Consider the following 23663-nt stretch of genomic DNA (forward strand, 5'->3'; position numbering starts at 1 on the left):
CATCCAAAACATCTTGTACTTGCCCTGTCAAAGACAAAAGCTGTGATTAAATGGACTCCTGGCACTTTCTCCGTTCTGAACTTTCCTCTTTTCCTTTGATTTTCTTTTCTGCTCAGCTTCCAGTTCTGAAAACAATGTACGCAATAGATTGCAGTGAAAATGCAGTTAAAACCAAGGTCAGTGAGGCTGATCCCAGAGACAACCATTGGTCTTCATATCTGTCTCCTTGTTAACAGTGTACTGAACTGACATTTTCCTGGAGTTATACACCTTATCTTCACAGTGCAGCAGCTAGCAAACCAGTATGTGCTAAAATAAATGGGGATGCCAAGTAAAATTCTCCTCCAGTGAACTGGAACTGCAGTGAACCTTCCCTCCAATGGACACAACGCTTTTGTTTCCCTCTGAAAAATACACTTGTCTTATGCAGCTGTGTATCAACTGAGGGATTGCTAAAAATATCAGAACTTTCCTAGCAGGTAAGTTACTGTTTACAAGTATCCTTTCCTAGCAAAAAACTATAGGGAAATGATTCACTGTGTACCATCAGAATCTGGCACTGAGCTTGGTACAGAAAAAACCTTATCAACATTTTAAAAATAAGTAATATTTTATATAACCAACCAACCAACAACAACAGGAAACAAAACACACAGCTACTTAGACATCAACATTCTACATGGTTTAACATGTAACAACAAAAAATGATGTCTGCACTTGCACCTGTGTGTAGTTTCCTAATTGTTTCATCAGTATTAGATGAATATGGAGTGGTCAAGAAGTAAAACATTATTGGATTTGGTAAGTTTCTTAGTGGGCAGCTGCTCATCTTCAAAAAATAGTCTGTTAGTGCGTGTTGTCAGTTTTGCTATAGAATGCGAAAAAAATGGACTACACTGGCTGCTTCAGATTTTAAAATGTTGTCAGTGGCAACAACTAGCAGGTTTTAAACTTTACTTTTCTTAAATTAGAAAATTAATGTGTTTACAGTGGTCTTTTACAAAATCATTTTCTGTGTTAGCTAGTAGATAAACTACTACGGTGTATTTCCTAAATACACTCTGTAGTAAGTTCAGAAAATACTTAGGTGGCATCACTTTGCACCTTTTTCTATTTTAAATAGAAAATGTAACTCTAGTGAATGTCCTACATATCATAACATTTTTCTATAGCAACATCTTTGCATACACACATCAGTTCTTATGCAGCGTTTTCTAATATTGCTGGTACTCTCACTAGTTAGATATAGCTAGCGATATGACTTGAATATATATCAGGGCAAGTTATTTGCTAGTGACTCATAACTAAATTTAGAAGTATTTTACATCTTTAAAACTCAGGAAGTGAGTTGCAGTGGCAATTAACTGAATACAAACCTTGATCACATAGCAGCATATGAACAACCATGCGATATATAATAGGTGAAGTGTGCCAAAACAGATGTCTGTACCAATGCTTGGAGATTGTTCTATTTGGTAAAAAAAGTACATACATTTAAAAAGAAAGAAAATTTAGCTTGCTATAAGGGTGTCAGAAGACAAGTTCTGCATCAGAGAAGTGTTGGGCAGATAGGTTCCTCTATGAAATTAATAGTCAGACCTTTGCAGAAGGCATCTTTGGAAGGAGGTCTGAAATAGAAATAGATGAATAATCCCCTGGACGTGCCTGTTTTTCTTGATCCAGTTTGGTGAAGCTGGTGTACAGTCCCCAGCAACTCCTTCCCAGCTCTTCCCTTGCACGGGATCTAATTACAAGGTGAGGAAGATGAGTGACATGATCCAACAGGGAACTTTTCTGCAGTGAGGTAGTTTTCAGTTGGATCAGCTGATTGTGCAGCCACAAATGAATTGGATCAAATTCCAAATCTAAAGCAAGAAATGTGATGGCAGCACATAGCTGTGGGCATGGGGAGTGCAGTGTTGCTGCAGTCTGTATCAGCTGTAGTTACCCTGAAATTAGATGCAATGTGACACTGTACCCTTGGACAAGATTCCTTACTTTTAGATAGCTAGCTTAGGCAGCATGAGTCCCATTTCAAATACAGTAGGAAATAATACAAACATTTTGAACTACATAAAATAAGGGAAGCTTAACACACCCTTTTTAATGGCATGTTCCCTATACTACTCACACACAAAGTGGAAAAGCTGGTTTCCATAGCCATCCCTGTCTGAGAGGGCAAAACCCACGCTTCATGAGAGAGTGCTCTAACCATCATCCAGTGTTGTGCAATAAGAGTGCTAGAGCCATGGGATGGGGAGAAGAGGGAGATTCAGTATAGTGTCGAGCATTCAGAGGAGTCTTGTACATTATGCTGTGTTGAACAGAAAAAAAAATAATTATAGAAACAAAACACGAGCCACAATTATAAAGCCTTAAGATGCTCCCTGAGTGTGGACTACCTTTTTCAGAAGGTTGAATGGGGTGTTGCCTGGGAAGTAACACTGGGCTGCAATCCATTCAGGCTGAAGAGGGTCTAAAAGCCAAATTCCCCACATCTCGTGTTTGCTCTTACTAAAGAAAAAAAAGTATAAAGGCTCTGCCTGTTTTAAAAGGATTCTTACAATTCATTTAGAAACCCATCAGAAGGAAGGGATGAAAAAGGAGGGGATAAAGCAGGCTCCGAGAACATCTGCCATATGTCTTTTGTGAACATAGTGGGGGGATGATGAATAGCGAGGAGGTAAAGTGTCCTCTGGGAATATCTAGCAGATGTCATCAAATTGAGGCAGAATCTAAAAAGAGAATACTAGATTCCTGAAAAGGAGTCTGTCCTGAGCAGTAGATCAATGCTGACCTGCATCAGTCTTTGTGGATAGAGAAAGAAACAGAACTTGAGATCCTGGAAAAAATGAAAACAAGTAGCGCCTGATGAATGCAAATCCCTACGGGAAGAGGCTTGGTGTGGAGTTTTCATCTAATGTGGCAAAAGCCTGCCTAATGCATGCAATTACATTCATTATTGAGCATAGTTAGGGCTATTGATTTCATCTAGTGTTTCTGCGCTGCAAACATTAGCCGTACCTTCTCCATTTTTTGTCATGTGCCAGTGTTAGAATCAGCAAATGGTTTGGGTTGGAAGGGACCTTAAAGATCATCCAACTCCAACCCCCTGCCATGGGCAGGGACACCTCCCACCAGACCAGGTTGCCCAAAGCCCCATCCAGCCTGGCCTTGAGCACCTCCAGGGATGGGGCATCCACAGCTTCTCTGGGCAGCCTGTGCCAGTGCCTCACCACCCCCTCAGTGAAGAATTTCCTCCTAACAACTAGTCTAAATCTAACCTCTTTTAGTTTAAGATTATTCCTCCTTTTCCTATCATTATCTACCCAAGTAAAGAGCTCTTCTCCATCCTTTTTAAAAGACCCCTTGAAATACTGGAAGGCTGCAATGAGGTCTCCCCAGAGCCTTCCCTTCTCCAGGCTGAACACCCCCAGCTCCCTCAGCCTGTCTTCATAGGCGAGGTGCTCCAGCCCATCTTAGCGGCCCCCCTCTGGCCTTTCTGTTACTTTCTGATGTCTACGACTCGGGCATTAGCCCTTTTTTTTTTTTGAGCTCAGCCCGCTCCCCAGCCAGCCCGGAGTAATGAAACCGCTGCAAGCCCAGGACAACGAGATCCCTGCGGCAGCGGGTCCCCAGTGAGCCCCCGGGGCTGGCTCAGGCGAACCCCCGCTCGCCTCACGGGAGGCGGCTGCCGGTGCCCCCGGCGGGCAGGCGGGGCCGGGGCGGGAAGGGCGCGGCGGGGCGAGGCGGGGCGGGGGGAGCCCGGGGCCGGGAGGCGGCGGCGGGGCCGGCCCCGGTTTCCCGGCGTGCTGCGCGGGGAGGGCCGGTGCCGGGCCTGCGGGGAGGCGGCGGCCGAGGCGACCCCGGGCGGGACGAGGAGGAGCAGCAGCAGCAGCAGGAGGAGGAGGAGCAGGAGCCGCAGCCGCGGGCCCGTGGCTCGGTCGCCGCGCTGCCGGGAGCGGAGGGTGGCCGCGCCGCGCCCCGCCATGCCGCTCTTCGCCACCAACCCCTTCGACCAGGATGTGGGTGAGTGGCTCCGGGAGCCCCATCTCCGCCGGGGCACCGCCGCCTCCTTCCCTCCCTGCTTCCCTCCCTCTTTGCCTCCCTCCGCGGCCCGCTCGGCCCCGGCCCTCCCGCTGCGGCCTGCCCGGGGCGGCTGCGGGCCCTGCCCGGCCTCGGGAGGCTCCGGGCGGCGGTGCCGGGCCGAGGGGTGCGGGGCCGAGGCTGGAGCTCGTCCTGCCCCGGGGGTGGGAAGCGGCAGGGCCGCTAGCCGCAGGCACCTCAAAGGCAGGCACGGTTCCCAGAGCGGGTTTGGGGTCGCTGCCTTAACGCGAATCCCTGCGGGAGCTTTGTTTTCCCCTCTCAGTGAAACTTGGGCTGTGGTCGGGTTTCATCCCCACCTGGCTCGTTTCAAGGCCAGGCGGCACGGAGAGGCTTCCACCTGAGAGAAATTACGCTTCGTGCTCGTGTGGCCAAACCCGAGGTAAAACAAACACGTAGGCAGTCCGAAAATTTGCACGTCTGATTGTGTAATACAGCTGGTCTCGTACCTGCTGCTGACATCTGTGTAATTCCGAGCGATCCGGCAGGATATAAAGTGACTTCTTCTCCAGTTTGGATACGCACCCACCTCCCCCCATTACCTCCCCACAGCATAACAGCAGTGTGGCACTGTCGATGTTTCTGGGAACACATTTCTTCAGTAGCCTTCTGTTTGCTGCACCTCTCAGCTACAAACGTGCCGTTTGTTTCTTGATGTTTACCCAACTGTACAAGTCAGGGCTCCAATTCAGTTATTCCAGGCCTTCAGAAAACAACTCAAAACTGTTTGGAAAGTGGGTATTTCTTTCTGGGGGAAGGGTTAGTGCATAAACAAGTGATTGTTACACGGACTCTGTGTGTATGTTATCAGGAATTGTTAATCTGTTGCATCTTAATGAAGCGTAGCTCCATTTCTTCCCATTTTGAATAATTAAGTGTGCCACGGTCTTTTCTGGTGAACGCTGCCCTTTAATTTGTAATTTTCTTGATGGCAAAGTCAACAGTTCTATATTTTGAAAAGTAGTAAGTATCTTTTCCTCATTGTTTCACTGTCCTGTAGCATAATTCGGCAGCTGAAAATACGGAAGACATCGCACTGCTTGCCAGTTTTCTGTGGGCCGTTAGAGGGCTGAAACATTGGTAATATCTTTGAGAATTATTTGAACTAATAAGATTAAAAAGTGGTGGCTGAGGTTCTGGAAAGTGCTCGTTTTCTTATTTCTTAAGGCAGCTGTCTAGCAGTGGTGAAGATCAGGCTGCTTGAATGAGTTTATAGAGAGCTGAGGCTGATAGATACGTTTGTCAGCACTGTGAGTTTAACGATGTGGAGTAGTAGTGCCCATCTGGTACTTCAGTGGGCTATTTGCTATTTTTGAGGACAGAGGATGCCGCCAACACCTTACCTGCTGCGACAGCCTAGTACAGACGCCAGTAGATATTTTTCAAAAGCTTTATTCTGTGTATCATATGAACACTAGTAAATAACCACTTACTTCCAAATTGTTCTTGGAAAAGCAGGTAGTGGGCCATGGGCTGCTTTTCCCCAGGCAATACATCCAGCTTCTTTGTGTGGGCCCCCTTTCACAGTGCCCTGAGGGAGAGCAAAGAAGCAGTAGACAGCCGAGTTGGTGGCAGAACTACTTGCTGCCTTTATCCATCGCTTAACTGGATTTATGCCATGGAGGCAGCAATGGTGAAGTCTCCAGGAAAGTGTCCCCAGGCCCTTCTTCCCCGAGGCCTCTTGGGAACGCGCTATTATCTGGATGAACTTCTTGGCAGGCTTCGTAAGATAACGTCAGCTGTAGAGTAAGTTCTCATGTTCTCGGGAAACTTCCAAAAGTTGTCAAGCAGTAGTGTTACTTTACAGTTCTTTTCTCAGAAGGAAAGTTGAGTGCTCTGCTTTTGCTCCTGCTCAGCAAGGAAGTTTTCTTTTGAAAATCATATTCCTGAAGTAGGAAAGCAGTCAAAAGCTAGTCTTAGTTTCATATGAAGCTGGACATCGGTCTAGTTGATAGTGTTGCTGTGGTAGCTGTGAATTCTTGACTCCTGGACAGCTAATTAGTGCTGTGTAATAGTTGGAAATGACTTTGGAATCGTTTTGGATGATGGATTGCAGTGAACGCATCTGGGACTAACTAGCTTGCCATTATTTTGGGAAGCATGAGTGTCTCTAAGCTCAGAAGGAGAAATTTCTCAGTTTTTCTCTCCAGTCATCAGCATCTGCCTAATCCTGTTAGCATGCTCATGCTGTGGAGCTTGGTCATCCGGAATAGTGTACCACTTGGAGTCAGTTTAGTACACAGCGTAGATTTTGAGGGGTGCACCACTTCTTTAGACGTGACTGTCAAAATAATGTTAAGACTACTGTTAAACATTTTAAAATATTATTAGCGTAAGCTGCCTCTAGATTTCAGGAGATAGGTCATTGTCATCCTCAAGGAGTCCAAATACTTCTGTTTTCTCAACCCTCTTTTTACCATATTTAGGAATATTTCAACATGAAGGGATGCTAATCAATGGTGACGTAAGTTGGTGTGGGTTTTCACAGTCAACTGTGGAAAACATTGACAGTACGTCCATGTAAGGAACATAACACTGGAATATTAAATAACAAACCCCTTCAAGATACTGAACTGCTGAGGATATAGTTAAGATATAGTTAATTCTCCATATGAGGGTTTAGAATTGATGATGTTCTTAGTAGTGTAACATGAAGTCCATTTCTGCCATGGTTCATAACCTCAGTCATAACATCTTTTGCAGAGAATTGTTCCTGAGAAGTACGGGTTTATCTGTAAGTTTGCAAGCAAGGTAACGATGTAATGTGCTTGACGAACCAAAAGACTGTCTGCTAGTCTGTAATGACAGGCTGATTAGTAATGTAGCAGTGGTTAGGCTGGGTTTGATGAAGAACTTACTGTTGAAGCAGTTCTCAAGTGTTATTTAGATGCTGTCTCGAGAATACAGTCGGTAACGCTGGACTCAGTGCTGTGCATACTTAATTCTAACTTGGTCTTAAGCGTTGTAAACTTAATCTATGTTGTAAGCAGAGAATTGGAAGAGCTTTTTATTCTGTGGCGTAAACTTACTACTTAAATATATTTCTGAAATTTTATAGGTTATAATAAATACAAATTCTGGTATGAGTTATTAAAAAATCACACGATTTTAAGGGGAGATGTTTACTTTTAATTTTGAAAGGAATTAAAATAAAAACTTTTCAAAGTTGATCTGTCATCCAACAATGTCCAGAATGCCAAATGACGTAACTCTTTTGGATGATTTTTCTCCCTTACCCACAGGAAGGGATGAAGGCACGTCCTGCATTTGCTTTGCGTGTTAGTCTTGTTCTCATTGGAGCTGGTGTACTGGTTTGAGGCATCACAGGAGTGGGAACAAAGGAAAGATTCAGGCTTAATTTTTACACTAATAGGAAATTAAGCAGGTAGGTTAGTAATGTAGTAGAGCTATCAACCTGATGTAATTGTTTTTCCCACATTTTTATCAACTACGGCATTTATCGACCACTTTATTATTACAGCTCTTTTAGAAATGTGATAATATGCATGGATTACGTATGACTGTACTCACAGTCATATGTAGGTACAGTAACTAACTAGGTTAAGGTACCACAGCATACAGTTTGACGCATTAGGGTGTAAGAAATGCTTTGACCTCGAGTCGCATTGTGCAATTTCTCATAATAAAATACGCTTGCTCTTTAAACTGGCTAGTCTTTAGATTTATCCCATTTGGTAGGCAGCATCTTCAAAACCACCCAACTGTGCGTTTCTGCGAGCTGGGCTTTTCTCTGTTTGCCAAAAGGAGGGCAAATTGTCGCCGAGGAGACTCTTGACCCTGAAGGATTCTGGAGAATGCAGAGTGAGGTAACTTACCTCTGGCTGCAAGGAGGGATGACTTCCAAGCAGTGGTTCGGATTGTCAGGAGACTGGCACTGTTCTGCTCAAGGTGGCCTACTGCTTTTCTCAGCATTGTTTTAGGGAGAAGGATATTAACTGTGAGCTGAGCAGAAAACGTATGGGAAAGGGGGTGTAGCCAGCCCCTTTCCAGTTATTTATAAATGTTTCTGAAGAACAAGGATATCTCACTTTGGTGTACATTCTCAATGAAAAATGGCAATGCTGACAGGATCCAGATGAGTGAAATAAATATTTCTTCTGTAGAATAGCCAAAAAATTTTTTTTTAGTATCACACTTTTTGCAAATGAATCACCAGACTCTGAGTTGAGCTAGGCAAATTTGAAGCCAACAACTCACATTGCCTAGGCAAAGGAGTTTTTGTTGCTGTACTTTACTGGCAATTCTTTTACTTTCCTCCCAGGGAAGAGCTGTCACTTTAAGTGCTTCCCCTCTTTTCAGCTGTGGCAACATGCATTATAATGTCAACATGCAAAATAATCAAGGTAGTTCTCCAGCATGTAAAATCTGTTCCTCTAGCTGGTAAAAATAACACTATATATTGGATGTGGATAGTAATGTCTCTTGCTGATCTTTCTGAAATACCACTTCTACTATGGCTTGATTTGTGGGGCTCTGCAAATAGATCCTGGCACCATTTGTTTGTGTTACTTCCCTGTGATGCACCCTGTTTATGGAGTCATCACCATCATTATCATATCTCTCTGATGTGCTCACCTTCCTGCTCTGTTGTGGTAGTTCTGGGTGAAAGGTTGTTTAAGTTCTGAGGATTTGTTACAGTTTGCCATAAAATCTCTACTTTTTCCCAGCTTGTCTTACTGTTGTTTTGAGCATTCCTACCAGATCTTTAATCCTTCGGTCTTTGTTCTGTACAGCTCACTGAGCTGAGTGGTGTCTGTGTTGATGAGGCTGCCTCAGACACAGTGAGATCATACAATCATAAAATCGCTCAGGTTGGAAAAGACCTCCAGGATTGTCAAGTCCAGCCTAGTACTGCCACTAAGACTGCCACTAAACCATGTCCCTAAGCACCACACCTACATGTCTTCTGAATAATTCCAGGGATGGTGACTCAACTACCTCATGGGGCAGCCTGCTCCAATGCCTCATCAACTTCTCAGTGAAGAAATGTTTCCTCATATCCAGCCTAAACCTCGCATGGCACAACTGGAGGCCATTTCCTCTTGTCTTATTGATAGTTGCTTGGAAGAAGAGACCGACCCCTGCCCTGTTACAACCTCCTTTGCGGCAGTTGTGGAGAGCCATAAGATCTCCCCTGAGCCTCCTTTTTTCCAGGTTAAATAACCCCAGTTCCCTCAACTACTCCTCACAGGACTTGTGCTCCAGGCCCTTCACCAGCTTCGTAGCCCTTCTCTGGGCACGCTTCAGCACCTCAATGTCCTTCATGTAGTGAGGGGCCGAAAACTGAACACAGCACTCGAGGTGCGGCCTCACCAGAGCTGAGTACAGGGGGACGATCACCTCCCTGGTCCTGCTGGCCACGCTATTTCTGATACAAGCCAGGATGCTGGGCACATTGCTGGCTCATATTCAGCTGGCTGTTGACTAATACCTTCAGGTTCTTTTCTGTCAAAAGCCTTGCTGTAGTGTAGGTAGGGAACATCCACAGCTTTTCCCTCATCCACTAAGCATGCCACCTTGTCATAGAAGGACAGGTTCCTTGTCAAGTTTGTCAAGCAGGACCCACCTTTCATAAACCCGTGCTGACTGGGCCTGATCACCTGGTTGTCCTGCAGGTGCTGCGTGATGGCACTCAAGATAATCTGCTCCATGAGCTTCCCCAGCACTGAGGTCAGACTGACAGGCCTGTAGTTCCCTGGGTCCTCCTTCCAGCTCTTCTTGTATATGACTGTCACATTTGCTAGCCACCAGTTGACTGGGACCTCCCTGATAGACTGGACTGCTGATGAATTGCAGATGAAATATTCTATCAGCAGCTGGGAGAACTCTCACAGTCGCTAGCCCATGTTCTCATTTACAAGCAAAAGGCCCAGCTGGGCACCATCCCTTGTTGGCTCTCTCACCAGCTGTGTCAGGAAGTTGTCTTCCACATGCTCCAGAAACCTCCTAGACCATTTCCTCTCTGCTGTGTTGTATTTCCAGCAGGCATCTGGTAAGTTGAAGTCCCCCACGAGAACAAGGGCTAGTGATTGCAGGACTTCTCCCAGCTGCTTCCAGAATATTTTGTCTGCCTCTTCAGCCTGGTTGGGTGGTCTATAGCAGACTCCCACAAGGACATCTGCCTCATTGGCCTTCTCCCTGATTCTCACTCATAAACACTCAACCTTGTTGTTGCCATTACTAAGCTCTAGTCAATCCAAACGCTCCCTAACACACAGGGGCACCCCCCCACCTCTCCTTCTTAGCCTATCCCTTCTGAAGTGTTTGTAGCCTCCCATTGCCGTGCTCCAGCTGTGCGAGCTGTCCCACTGTGTGTTGGTGATGGAGCTGTCATAGTTTTCCTGCTGCACAGCGGCTTCCAGCTCCCCCAGCTTGTTGCCCATGCTGTGTGCGTTGGTGTAGCTGCACTTCAGCAATCCTGTCACCTTTCTGGGGGGTTCTTTCAATGTGTGTTGTAGGGAAGTACAACTAATGCTTACCTTAGTCTTTTCTGTGTTTTCCTAGGCATCTCTTTCTTTAGGTATGTTGTATATTAGAGACTAAATTCGGGGCAAGATGGAATTGGTTGTACTTGGTGTGTTAGGTTGTATGAGTACAGAGGGTATGTAAAGGGAGAACATCCCTGATTTCATACTCTGTGTCTTTCCAACTGGCTGAAAAATGTGATGTGTTACTTTTGTATGTGTTTCTTGTGTTTTATTAGAAGCTATCTAGAAAGGCATTCTTGTATTATGCAGAATTAGTTATTGTTGTCCAAAGAAGCCATAGGTCTAAGTATCCATTTCCTCTGAAACAACAACTTTTGCCACTTTTTAGAGGTGAAAGTTGAGAACAAAGAAAGCAAGCAATGCTGTAAAATTTAGAAACTAACAATTAAAATCTGAGGCAACATAAGATGGTACAGTGTTGCAGAGGTTGAAGTTGGTACATTAATTTGTAGGTCTTGCTTATGCTAGAAAAAAAAAACAAAACCTTGAGCATTTACTTCATTAGTGAGACAACTTTGTGGGAGAGAGCTGTTATGGAAAACTGGAGATAAAGTCTGGTACGGTATGCCCCTGTGTCATGTAGTTCTGTTTTCCTTTGCATTTGAAATAGCATTAATAAGTCTTAAAGAACACTGATTTTGTGAAGGAGCCAGTGCTGTCTTTAAAAGTTGTTTCAGTAAAGCCTGAAATGTTCTCTGATCTCATGTTGGCACTCAGCAAGCCAGGTAAGATTTTGTAGCAGTGATGAGGTGCACTCAGGGGGTCAGAGGTAGACGTTAATATTACCATGACAGAATTATTTTTGATCAGAGATGGAGGATGAAGAACATTTCAAAGTTTAACTTGAGGTTATCTTCTTGTCTCCTGTGGTAAGCTACCCTAAGACTTGAAGTCCAAATCTGTGTTTTTACCTCCCCATCAGAGTCTGTTTTGGTGCTAAGATAGTGGCGTGCCAGCTGTACCTGAAGACGGGTGGGGCGCCAGCCGTTAGTTGGAGTAAGGAAATGCTGAACGCACGTGAAGGATTTTTTGGCTGCAAATGCATGCCTCACGTTGGAGGAGAGAGTGTTCGTGGGTTTTAAGTGATGATAATGTAAGTAATTTAACTTAAGTAGCCCTAAGTTGTAATTTTGTCTACAAAACACTGATGCAACATAGCAATTTCGTCAAAGCGTCTCTGTTGCTCCTGCTGCCAGCGTGGTGAAAGGTGAGAGTTGCTCGCTGACGCTCTGACAGAGGCACTGGCCTTTTTTGTGGCCAGTCTGTGTCAGCTCCTGTACTGCTAGCGTTCACGCTGTGCCATTAGCTTTTAACTGCCCTCCTTGGAATCAGAATTTAACTGAACCTTTAGGGGCAGAAAACTTTGTTCATGTCTTAAGATTGATTTTTATCTAAGGGAAGTAATAAATGCTTATTACTAGAGAAGACAGAGAGCACACAGTGAAACTGGGTTTCAGAGTGAAATACGGTAAGAAACTACTTAATGTTTGGTGATGAAGGAAGAGTCCTTCTAACAGCAGAAGGTGGGGAGGTGTTACAAGCAAATGGCAGTTTTTAGACAGGACTAGGTTCAACTTTTAAGAAGAAATGTAGCTGTGGTAGAACACTTGTGATTGTATTCATGGGTAAAGCTGCAAAATGTTCCATTTGAGAATTAAAATGAAGGTTGTAATTGGTGAGGTTGATGTGGATTAGGGACTTCATTAATCACCATCTTATCTCTAGTTTTAGCCAAGCTATTTAAATTGGCATAAAACACGGTTTGGTGATATTTGACCTGAAGGTGCACAGGTCCGTGGGACCTGATGAGATACATCTGTAGGTCTTAAAGGAACTCTTGGATGTAGCTGTTAAGCCACTGTCCATCGTATTTGGGAAGTCAACGCAGTCTGGTGAAGTTCCTGCTGACTGGAAGAGGAGAAGCATAATCCCCATTTCTAAAAAGGGAAAAAAATAGGACCGGGGGAACTCCAGGCCAGTCAGCCACACCTCTGTGCCTGGCAAGATCATGCAGCAGATCCTCCTGGAAGCTCTGCTAAGGCACATGGAAAATAAGGAGGTGATCGGTGACAGCCAACAAGGCTTCACTAAGGGCAGACCGTACCTGACAGATCTGGTGGCCTTCTACGACGGGGTTACAGCATTGGTGGATAGGGGAGGAACAACTGATGTCATCTGCCTGGACTTGTGCAAAGCATTTGACACTGTCCCCCATGATATCCTTGTCTATGAATTGGAGAGACGTGGACTCGATGGATGGACCACAAGGGCAAGGAATTGGCTGGGCGGTTGCACTCAAAGAGTTATGGTCAGTGGCTCAGTGTCCAGGTGGAGATCAGTGACCAGTGGTGTTCCCCAGGGGTTGGTATTGGGACCGGCGCTGTTCAGCAGCCTTGTCAGTGACACGGACAGTGGGAGTGCATCTCCTGCAAGTTTGCTGATGACACCGATCTGTGTGGTGTGGTTGACATGCTGGAGGGAAGGGACCTGTGCAAACCTCATGAGGTTCAACAAGGTCAAGTGCAAGGTCCTGCATCAGGGCTGGGGCAATCCCAAGTACAAATACAGGCTGGGTGGAGAATGGATTGGGAGCAGCCCTGAGGCTGCCCCCAGCACAAGTGGACATGGACCTGTTAGAATGAGTCCAGAGGACGCCACAAGGTTGATCAAGAGGCTGGAGGACCTCTCCGATGAAGACAGGCTGAGGGAGCTGGGGATGTTCAACCTGGAGAAGGGAAGGCTCTGGGGAGACCTCATTGCAGCCTGCCAGTACCTACAGGGGGCCTACAGGAAAGCTGGGGAGGGACTCTGCCAGGGAGTGTAGGGGTAGGACAAGGAGTAGTGGTTTTAAAGTAAAAGAGGGGAGATTTAGGTTAGATAGAAGGAGGAAATTCTTCACTCAGGGGGTGGTGAGGCACTGGCACAGGCTGCCCAGAGAAGCTGTGGATGCCCCATCCCTGGAGGTGTTCAAGGCCAGGCTGGATGGGGCTTTGGGCAACCTGGTGTGGTGGGAGGTGTCCCTGCCCATGGCAGGGCGTTGGAACTGGGTGATCTTTGAGGTCCCTTCTAACCTAAACCATTCTATGTTTCTTCAATTTTAAAACCCTAAGCATCCATTTTTTTTACTTCTTAGTTTGCCACGTTGTTTCTCTCTGATGTCGTGAGGAAAGAAGAATTTAATTGTTGCCAGAAGTACTGTCTGTTATGAAGATTAATGTATGAGGCCCAAATTTCGGTTCCATTGGACTTCTCTGCTGAAGGATGCCCTAGCTGAAGCACAGTGTGAGGCAGGGGTGAACTGCGTGGTGTGCGAGGCTGCACGTGAGCTCTAAGCCTGGCTGCAAGTTAGGGCTCTGCAGGGCGCTGTGTAGGCGCACTTTGAATGGAGCTGGTCCAGCTCCAGCAAAACTGGCAATGAACTTCAGCAGGGGAGTCCTGGAACTAAACTGCCTCCGTGCGGTTTGTTTTGTGCAGCTCTGGACTGTGCTGACCAGCTGTCTGCAGTCTGGCTTTCTCCTTGCCTTTATTTAGTATCTCATTTACTTGTATGTTATAAAGTATCCTCAAAAACAGAATTCAAATTCTCAAGTAATGGAACAATGCTCACTGATATAAATGGGGTGCAGTCTCATTCCTCTGTGTTCATGTTTTGGCATTCTTAGTTTGCTTGATGACTGGGTTCTGCCATTGTGTCTCCTTCATGAATAAGATTTAAAAATCAAGAATTTCTCTGTTAGTTATGCTAGCCCTAAGTGTGATTTAGAACATTAGCAGACTGAAAGAAAAATAAAGTTGTCAGTTGATCTGCTGGTATTTCTTAGTGCCATATGTTAGCATGTTGTCTACTCGGGGTCTTTCTTATTTTTGTTGATTGTGACATGTTTTTTGTCATCAAGTAAGTTCCGATTTGCTGTGTGGCATTGCTGTCTTCATTGCAGCAAGTAGTACAACTGATGGGTTACGTGTCACTTGTATATGGTGGTTTTTTCATTTTTCCTCAGAAATACTTTGGGAGAACACAACCAGAGAGCTTTGCTTTTCTGCATGTTAGTTCTGGATTAAAGAAGCTAAATAACTGCAATCTGACTTCAGTTTGTGGGACAGAGAAACTCATTCAGAGAGACAGAGGCTGTCAACTTTGGGATTAATAATTCCTTCTCATTTCTGGAGATTAGATGTCTTGCGTTGTCTTTCTCTCAAAGTAGTCTGAGACGTTCCCTGAGGGATGGTACTCATTGCTGAGGCGTATTTTGTGTTTTACAGATTGAGGTGAATATTAGATGAAGCAGGTATAGGTTATGATTCTGTGCCCGTTTCTCCTCTGTGGAGAATAATGGAAATTGCTTGTGTGTCTCCAGCCCTGATGTGATCTGTCAGTGTTCAGATAACCTTCCGTTCGGCTCCTGTGTAAGGCTCCCTTTCCTTTATCGCTTTTATTTATCGTTACCCTCTGTGTACCCAAGCTTTCCTGGTGGAGAACTAGGGAAGGAGTTAGTCTATTTTACTTCTGCTCTGTTTCCACCTATCCTCTTTACTTCTTAACTTTTCAGCAGGGACTGTTCTTGTCCTATTCAGAAGGTTTGGAAGAAAAGAGCCCCAGTGGCTTCTATCAGATCAGCTTTAGTTTAGCAGTCTGTAGCTGAAAGAGAAGGTGGAATATATCACCCAAAGCGGAGACGAGAATGGGGAGATAAAAGTTTAGTGACTGTTAGTGAATTGTCGAAGCCTCCTTATTGAGGAGAAAGGAGAAAATACATATGAAGCAAATGCAAGATACAGCAGCTTAGTGTCTGGTGATGGGGTAAATGCTGTTATGTCCGACTCTGCTAACAATGAACTAATGCTTGGAGTATTCATGTCGTATTAAACTTAGCATTTCCAGATGCTCCCTTCCCCCCCCCCCCCCCCCCCCCCAAGTAAATCTGTTGCTAACTGATACAATTTTGTGTATGTTTATTATGTGGACAAAACATGTATATTAATTTGCTTATTAACATAACTTTAGAGCTGCAAGTGAACATTTGAAAAATAAAAAGAATTACGTATAACAGTTTTAATATATGAATATTAAATATATTAATTTGTCATGCATTTAGCAGTATACAGTGATAATATTGTAACATCTTTATTGTCAATTCAGTTAAATTATCTTTTTTTTTTTTTAAATAATAATTGTATTTTGATTTACTTGTACTTCTTTCATCAGAGAAAGCAACCAGTGAGATGAACACTGCGGAGGACTGGGGCCTCATTTTAGACATTTGTGATAAAGTTGGGCAGTCACGCACAGGGTAAGTGATTTTAGAAATTGTCTCCTCATAGACTTTAATTTTGTTATTTCAGTCTTCTGAGAGATGAGAGGAATGAAAGTTTTGTTGTCTTGTACAGACTTTTGAAGCAGCTCAGTTTAACTTAACTGAAATCTACTCTGGTAAGTAAGTACTACAAGTAAAAGGAAAACAGGGATTTTCTGCCCAAATATTTACAATTCTTCCTTTGGAGATACTAACTGATCTGTTAAAATTAGGAATTACATACAGCAGTTTTTCACCAGTGTAACAGAGTAACCAAGCTGAAATGTTTTAGCAGTATCAGTGTAAATCAAGGAGACATCATTAGGGGTTTTCTTGTAGAACCATAATCTGGCTTGGAAGTGACCTCCAGAGGTCATCTAGTCCACCCCCCTGCTTGAAACAAGTCTAATTAGATCAGGTTGCTCTGGACCGTGCCGAGCCTTGAATGCTTCCAGGGACAGAGTTTCCACAACCTATATGGGCAACCCATTTCAGTATTTAACTACTCTCATAGTAAGCAAGTGAATAAATAAACCTGCTATCTGATTGCAATTTTCCTTGTTCCTACTTTTTTGCTGCATCTTGCCCTGTGGCCACAGCTCTGAGAAGAGTCTGGTTTCATCTTCTCTGTGTTCTCAGTTTAAGGAGTTGAAGACAGCAATGAGGTCCCCTTTTAGCCTGCCCTTCTCAAAACTGAACCCAGATCTCCATGTCTCCGTGTACGTGACTCTCCTCTAACCGTCTTGGCAGCACTCCACTGGACTTGCTGCAGCGTGTCAATATCCTCCTTGTGCTGGAGAACCCCAAACCAGGCAAACTGCAGGTGCAGTCTTACAAGTGCTGAACGGAGGGGATGGATCACTTCCCTGGCCTGCTGCCGATGATGTTCTGCTGTGGCTCAGGATGTGGCTGGTCATCTTTTCAGTCAGGCTGCACTGCTGACTGCTGTCACCCACTAGGACCTGCCAATCCTTTCCTGTGGAGCTGCTTTCTTGGTGGCAGGCTAGTGCTGCCCACCCCAGATGCAACACCTTGCCTTTCTCTTGTTGAATTTGATGAGGTCTGCCCATTTCTCCAGACCATTTCTACGTACTGTCCAGATCCCTCTAGTTAGCCCAGCCCTCCAGTGTATTGACTGCTTCTTCCAACTGGTCAGCAAAGTTGCTGAGAGTGCACTGCCTCCCATTATCTAGGTCATTAGAGAAGACATTTAGCAGTACTGGTCCCAAGAGCTGGAATTTGCACTACTGGTGACAGCTCTTTGATCTCAGCAGTCCAGCCAGCTTTCCACCCACCTTATCACCCTTCCAATCCAGTCAATATTTCACCAGTTAAGCGATAAGGAGACTGAGACAGTGTAGAAGCTTTGCTAGAACCAAAATAGAAAGCATCTGCTGCCCCCTCTTTGTCACAGAAATGAGGTTGTGTGTTTTTCCCTTTGTTCTGAGAAGCTATTTTATGACATCAGGGCTTTATTAACTGTTCATTTTGAAAATGTGCTATTGAATGAAACCCACCTTGATATGGGCCATTAATGCTTCCATCATTAATTATTTAATGAACTTTCTCATAGACTTTATGCATGGCCTCATTTCTTGGACATGAAAAGTTAAAATGTAAGTTGAGATAGCAAATAAAAAATGCAGCTTAAAGACAATATTTCAGTGTATCTATCACGTTTTTATTCAGTGTTGTATTTAGATTTTGGGCGTGTGTTAAATACGTCCTCCCCAAGCATTCTCTGAAATAGTTCACGTAAGGACTAGCATCAAAAAGAGAGCCATGCCATTGCTGCTGTTTAGAGCAATGCTTCTCTGAGAAGGACTAGGACTGCCTTGTAAGACTGTGGGAAACAGTACAGGATGTCAGACAGCAAATTCTCACCTGGGATTTTTGTTCCGAAGGACAGGTTCGAAAATAAGCTTATTCCTTGGGATTAGAGATGGTCTCTAGAGGAGTGTTTATAAATAGCGTGGTGTATTGAGACTGCTGTGCTGTTGGGTATAACTCCAGTTAAGATAACAGCTGGTAAGTTATTAATAATGCTGTTAGTCCCTGTATGTAAAACTGTGTTTCTGCTGTGTGTGTGTTGATGCTGAGCCTGTAACAATAATAATATTATCGAAGACTTCAGTATTCTATTTCATCAGTGAAAGCTTTTGCATAGGCAAGATTTAGCCTCACAGTGACTTACCCTGAGCAGTGCTCAAATGTGTTGTTTGGCTGCAAGAGACAGCTGCTTGGGAGTACAGACAAATCTTCTGGCAACATACAGCTAAATGTCTCCATGACAGCTGGAATTTCTGTTGTGATTTTAAAAACAGAACAAAACAAAAGTGGTTTTATACTGGCTGTGACTTTAACCTTTGTGATACTTACCCTGCTTGTAATAAGCTGCCAGCTGACTCATTGCTTAACATCAGATTCTGTTAAAACTTGCTGATAGTGTGTTTTCTTTGTTTTGGTGGATTATGTCATGCTACAACAAGGTAAAGCAAGGCAGAATTCCCCATTAAGCTTAAGGCAGATATGCTACACTGTTTGTAACTCTTCTGCAATTTAAGTTCCTATGGTAGGGATACTGGTCATCAGAACTGGTGTCTGCTTTAATTTCTTCACCAATTCTGGTCTGATGCAAACTGTTCTTGGCAGAAGTTTAGATTATATAGTCTCTATTTTATGGATTTTCTTTTGTACTAGTCTTTAAGTTGCATGCCCTGCAACGTTGTAGATGGAAATCACCTTACACCAAAAGCCATGATAGACTAGAAGGATTATATTATTTATTAAGTGGCACTTCTTGTTGCATGGTGTTATCTGGCACATTGTCCCATTTAGGTCTGCTAACAATTTATTTGCATCCAGGGTAGTTGTTGGATACCTGTTGTGCTACAAAGAAGTTTCATTTTCTCCTAAGATAAATTAGTTACAGTTCAGTAACAGAATTGCTAACTGGATGCATACAGTTGTGCTACTGTTAGTTTTTATATTGCCATACCTTGGGTACAGAAAATCACCAATAGCTACTGATTTTATCTTTCTTCCCTTAATTCAACCAAAAAAAATATACTGCTTTAGCAAGTTGGAACTCCTCCAAAGCTCCCTCATTTTAATTGGAATTAACTTGATACTTTCTGCATGTTTTGCGTATCAGGTTCTTACAGTGATCTAAAATTCGTCTAACTATGAGTCAATCAAAACAGCTTTTTTAATCTCTGATATATATATATATATATATATATGTATTTAGTAAGTTGTCCAGTTCTGCAGTTGCGTATTGCATTTTTTGTTATGTTTTTTAGGAACACTGCTAGTATTGAAAACTGTTCAGTGAACAAGTTGCCTTTTCAACACGAAAAGATGATTAAAACAATGTGTTTTTGAAAACTTATTTTAAAACCTTTGGTTGTGTTTGACTTGCATTTTAAATTAACTAACCACAGGAAAGGTATACATTCTGCATACTGGTGGCTTGAAATCCAAGTGCTTACACAACTTAAGCTATAGTTTATCAGCTCTTAGTAAAATAATGTTACGACACTGGAATTACTCATTAAACAGAAAGAAAGGGAAACTTAAAGGCCACGTGTAATATATTTTAGCATGAGGTGCACCCGTCTTGCTGGCTCTCTTTTTGTTCCTCAGTGAGTTTTAGTTCAGTGCTAACCAGTTCCTGAGTCCAAGTTTGCATTTGGCTTTGAGAAGTTTGTACCTTTTGTTTTGGCTTAATGAGACATATCAGTCTGAAACCATAACTACTGCAATTTTTCTCTAGGAATGGTAGTGAATAAAAATGAGGGGATGAAAAAGTATGAAATTGGTGCTTGGGTGAATATAGCAATGGTTGAGAAAATAGAAACGTTGCAGTGCTGTCTGTTCATGGAGAGAGATTTGGATATTGAAAACCTGTCATTCAGAAATGGCTTGTCTGTGTCGCAACTTGTTTAACTTTGTCCTGAGTCCTTATGGCTTAATCACCACCTCAGTGAGTCTGCATTCTGGTTGGCTCATTCTCCTTTTGTTGTTTCCATGCCTGTTTGTACAAGAGAAAACAGTAAAATTGTTTGCTCGATAGTCTTCTAAACCACTTCCTATCTTTTTTCCTACCCCCTCAAGTTACCCAATGTAAGTAGCATTTTACATAGTCATCCATAGTCATCCAGCGTATGTGTCATACAGAAACCAGGAAGCTCTTGGACTAGCTTGTTCCTAATGGAGCAAGGAGGAAAATGGAGACATGTGGTGTGGTGGTTTTACCTTGCTGGGTAGCTGAGCTCCATCACAACTGCTCTCACTCCTCCTCCTCCTCAAAGGGAATGGGGGAGAAAATTTTATGGAGAGGGTTCAGGGATTGAGATAAGGACAGCGAGATCACTCAACAATTATCACGGGCAGAACAGACTCAGCATAAGGAGATTAAAGAAATTTATTGCCTATTACTAACAAGCTAGAGCAGTGAGAAACTAAAAACATCTTCCCCCCATCCACTCTCTTCCACCTCCTTCCCCTGAGCAGTGCAGGGGAACAGGGAATGGGGGCTGTGGTCAGTCCAAAAATATTTGCTGATGTATTTATAAGTTTTTATGAATTAATGAGAGGTGTTTTTTTTAATATATATATTTTTTGAAATTGTACTTGACATATATGGAAGTTCATTTGATTTTGAAGGTTTCCTGTTAGTTTATTAGTTTTTAGAAGGAGTTACCGTAACAAAATCATCTTAGGCTAATGGTCCTGTTCCTGGACTACTAAGCTCCTGACTATGTAGCCTACTTTTATAAATACTGGCTTAGCAATTAATGTCCGTTGTCCATGATTTTTTTTATTTGCAGTTCTAACACATTGATATCCTACTCATAAATTAATGCAGTTATTTATATATTAACGTATACATTTAAAAACACAGTTATTTCTGAAAGTTTTATCATGTATTCTTTCTCAGGTAAAATGAACACAGCAGAAGTCTTGGATAATTAATAGGTAATGGACAGTACTTGTCTTACAGCCTTCATTTGCAGTAATAATTGGTTGTATGAAGGTATACACTGAGTAATATGTAGTCTTTCAGTGTGACAGCATTTTCTATAATTAGTAATACTAAACATGAGAAAGACATTTCTGTAAAATGTAGACACTGCCAAATATAGTATAGCCAAGCAGTGGTGTAACTTATACCTGAGTTTCATATTAGTTCTTGGATATCAGTTCAATAGAAAACTGATTTTGCTTCCAAGAAAAAAAACACACAAAGTCGCTGTAAATACTCAGAAAAGCATAAAATCTCTTACTTTTAAATTCACCCTTCTCTTTTTCTGTTTCCCTACGGTCGCCTATTTCAAGGCTATCTTTTTAGGGCTATTCAATAGGTAATGCTTGTATGCTCATGGTAATTATACCCTACACTTGCTCAGTCTTCTACCATCTCCAGAGACAAAATAACTGAGACACACACAGATTTAAATACACTAAACTGTCTGAAAATCCCATGCAAATTGTTTGTTAAATTTCCTTTTCCCATTATGTCTATCTAGGACAACATAGGTAAAACGTGAATTCTATATTTAGCTGTTTTAAAACTTCTATGCAGTATGTCTAATACTTTTTTTTTCCCCACTTGTTTCTTTGCTATGTGTTTTCTTTATAAATGTTATCCTGTAGATTAAAACAGATTCTGAGGAGCGTAGTGGTGGTAATTAAAAAAAAATGCAGTAAAGGCCTGTTGGTAATCAGTATGTAAGCAAATATACCTAGATATGTATGTGGAACATGGATTAGCAGTAGATTTTAAGGAAATGTATGTGGAGGAAATTATCACCCTAATTCATTAAATAAATATTAATTACATAAGGTGATTGTATATCTACTAAAAGGAATAGAATATTCAGACTAATTTTTAAGTATGGAGTGGGATGTATTGAAAGTGAAGCTAAGCTTACTGAGCGTTTTTCTTGGTGGTAATTGATGAGCAAGACAAAAGTTAAACATAGGAAACTTTGCTCTCTGCTTAACTTCAGTTACTAATAAAAATTATAATGTGACATTAAAACATTGAATATCCGAGAAGGAGACTTCTACAGCATTTATGTCTTAATTTCAGGTTTTTTGCTTATGAAGTTTTATGTGTTAGTGACTAACGCTGACAGTTACTATATTTTATATGTATTTCCAGAGAAGATTCTAACTGATTTAGGCTTAGCTTATTTACAAAATTGACATAAGTAGAGATTGTAATCTAACTTTAAAAAGTCAGTTTTTTCATTGTGATTTGAATGGATGCATGTGGGAACTAGAGAGATGTTAAATGAGGGAGAAAAGGAAGGGATTTACAGTGCGAAAGCTTGGTTATGTTCATGTAAAAGCGACAACTTCTGCCCTGCTCCTTCTTAAACGAAATGCAAGTATTCCTTTCTCGAGTTGTATTGTCATTAATGGAGTATGAGTTCTGAATCCTTGCAGCAAGTGTTCAGTGTCCTTGGGCACTTGCAGAGCTCACTTGGAGAAGGGGGAAGTAACACAGAGTTTTGAGATTTGAAGGAGTTCAATGTGTTTGTTGTGTGAGAAGGTTGGAGTGGGAAAAGAGAGTAACCCACACAGGGAAAGACACTCTGGGGAACAGGTAGGAGAGAAGCACAAGAAATAGCGATCCTGATCATAGAAACACTCTCTGTATTCCTTGTTCCGATTATGAGTATCTTAGAACACAAACATGCCATTGAAGTGATGATTGTAAATTCACTTGCGTGTCTTAGATGCTGAGAGGTGTTGTTTTGATACCAGATTAAGAGGCCTGTGTTAAAAAGAAATTAAAAGCAACAAGACAAATTTGATGTATCAAAAATAGTTTCATTAAAATCATATTATGAAATTTTGAAATACATTGCAATCATATAAAAATATTTTACATGATGATTTATCTGATAAGAGTTTTTCTTAGAGTGAAAAAAGTATTTAATGAAGGTGTACAGACTACAGAGAACTACAGTACTCTAATTGTCAGGAATTTTATGCATTTCTGCAGTATTTACAATAATTCTCTCCAACTAAAAAAAGGATTGGTTTTGATAACCAAGACTAGCAATCATACAGATAAAAATGGCTAGAACAGCTAATGGTGTTGATTTTTTTTTTTTCAATTTAACGTTGCACTTTAAAGCTACTAAATAATTTACTGTTCGTATTCAGGAGAGCTTGCTCTCTGTTGGTGTTGTCATGTGTGCAATAGGAAATGTTCATTGCAGTACATTATTTTAAAGCTGTCTTGTGTTTCTTTAGGCCTAAGGATTGTCTCCGTTCTATTATGAAGAGAGTGAACCATAAAGATCCCCATGTTGCTATGCAGGCGTTAACAGTAGGTTACTTTTTAATGTAGTCTTTTTCCTTCCTAGAAAGCTATATTGCAAAAACTCTTAACTGACTTTTAATCTTTCTTTCTTTAGCTTCTAGGAGCATGTGTATCAAACTGTGGTAAAATCTTTCATTTAGAAGTCTGTTCAAGAGATTTTGCCAGTGAAGTAAGCAATGTGTTGAATAAGGTAACGTATTACATTGATTTATATGTTTCGTATAAAAGCTAAATCAGAGAGCTGGGGTAACCTGAAATTGGAGTGGAATCTACTTCTGGAAGATTGGAAATTTTGGGAGAGGAAACAAGGAGAAGGGGGGTGGGGATGGGATTTGGGCAGAAGGATACAAGTTACTGTGAAGACTGAATGTGAGAAAGAGCTTCTGGAATATCACTTCACAGTAGTTACTTATG

At 42.4% G+C, this 23663-nt stretch overlaps 1 protein-coding gene across 2 annotated transcripts in view; it reads left to right on the forward strand.

The window, feature by feature from the left end:
• Window positions 1–3801: 3801 nt before the first annotated feature.
• Window positions 3802–23663, forward strand: part of STAM (signal transducing adaptor molecule) — a 36234-nt gene continuing 16372 nt past the window's right edge. Inside the window, exons 1-5 of one of the 2 annotated variants that reach the window (XM_083825424.1) lie at window positions 3802–4029; window positions 7347–7489; window positions 15820–15904; window positions 23180–23255; window positions 23344–23439. In XM_083825424.1, the coding sequence (XP_083681550.1) occupies window positions 15837–15904; window positions 23180–23255; window positions 23344–23439 (240 nt within the window). In that variant the 5' untranslated portion in view covers window positions 3802–4029; window positions 7347–7489; window positions 15820–15836. The remainder of the gene's footprint in view (window positions 4030–7346; window positions 7490–15819; window positions 15905–23179; window positions 23256–23343; window positions 23440–23663) is intronic. The other variant, XM_083825423.1, reaches the window with a different exon arrangement.

Source organism: Anser anser, assembly GCF_964211835.1.
Source record: "Anser anser genome assembly, chromosome: 2".
Lineage (NCBI taxonomy): Eukaryota > Metazoa > Chordata > Aves > Anseriformes > Anatidae > Anser > Anser anser.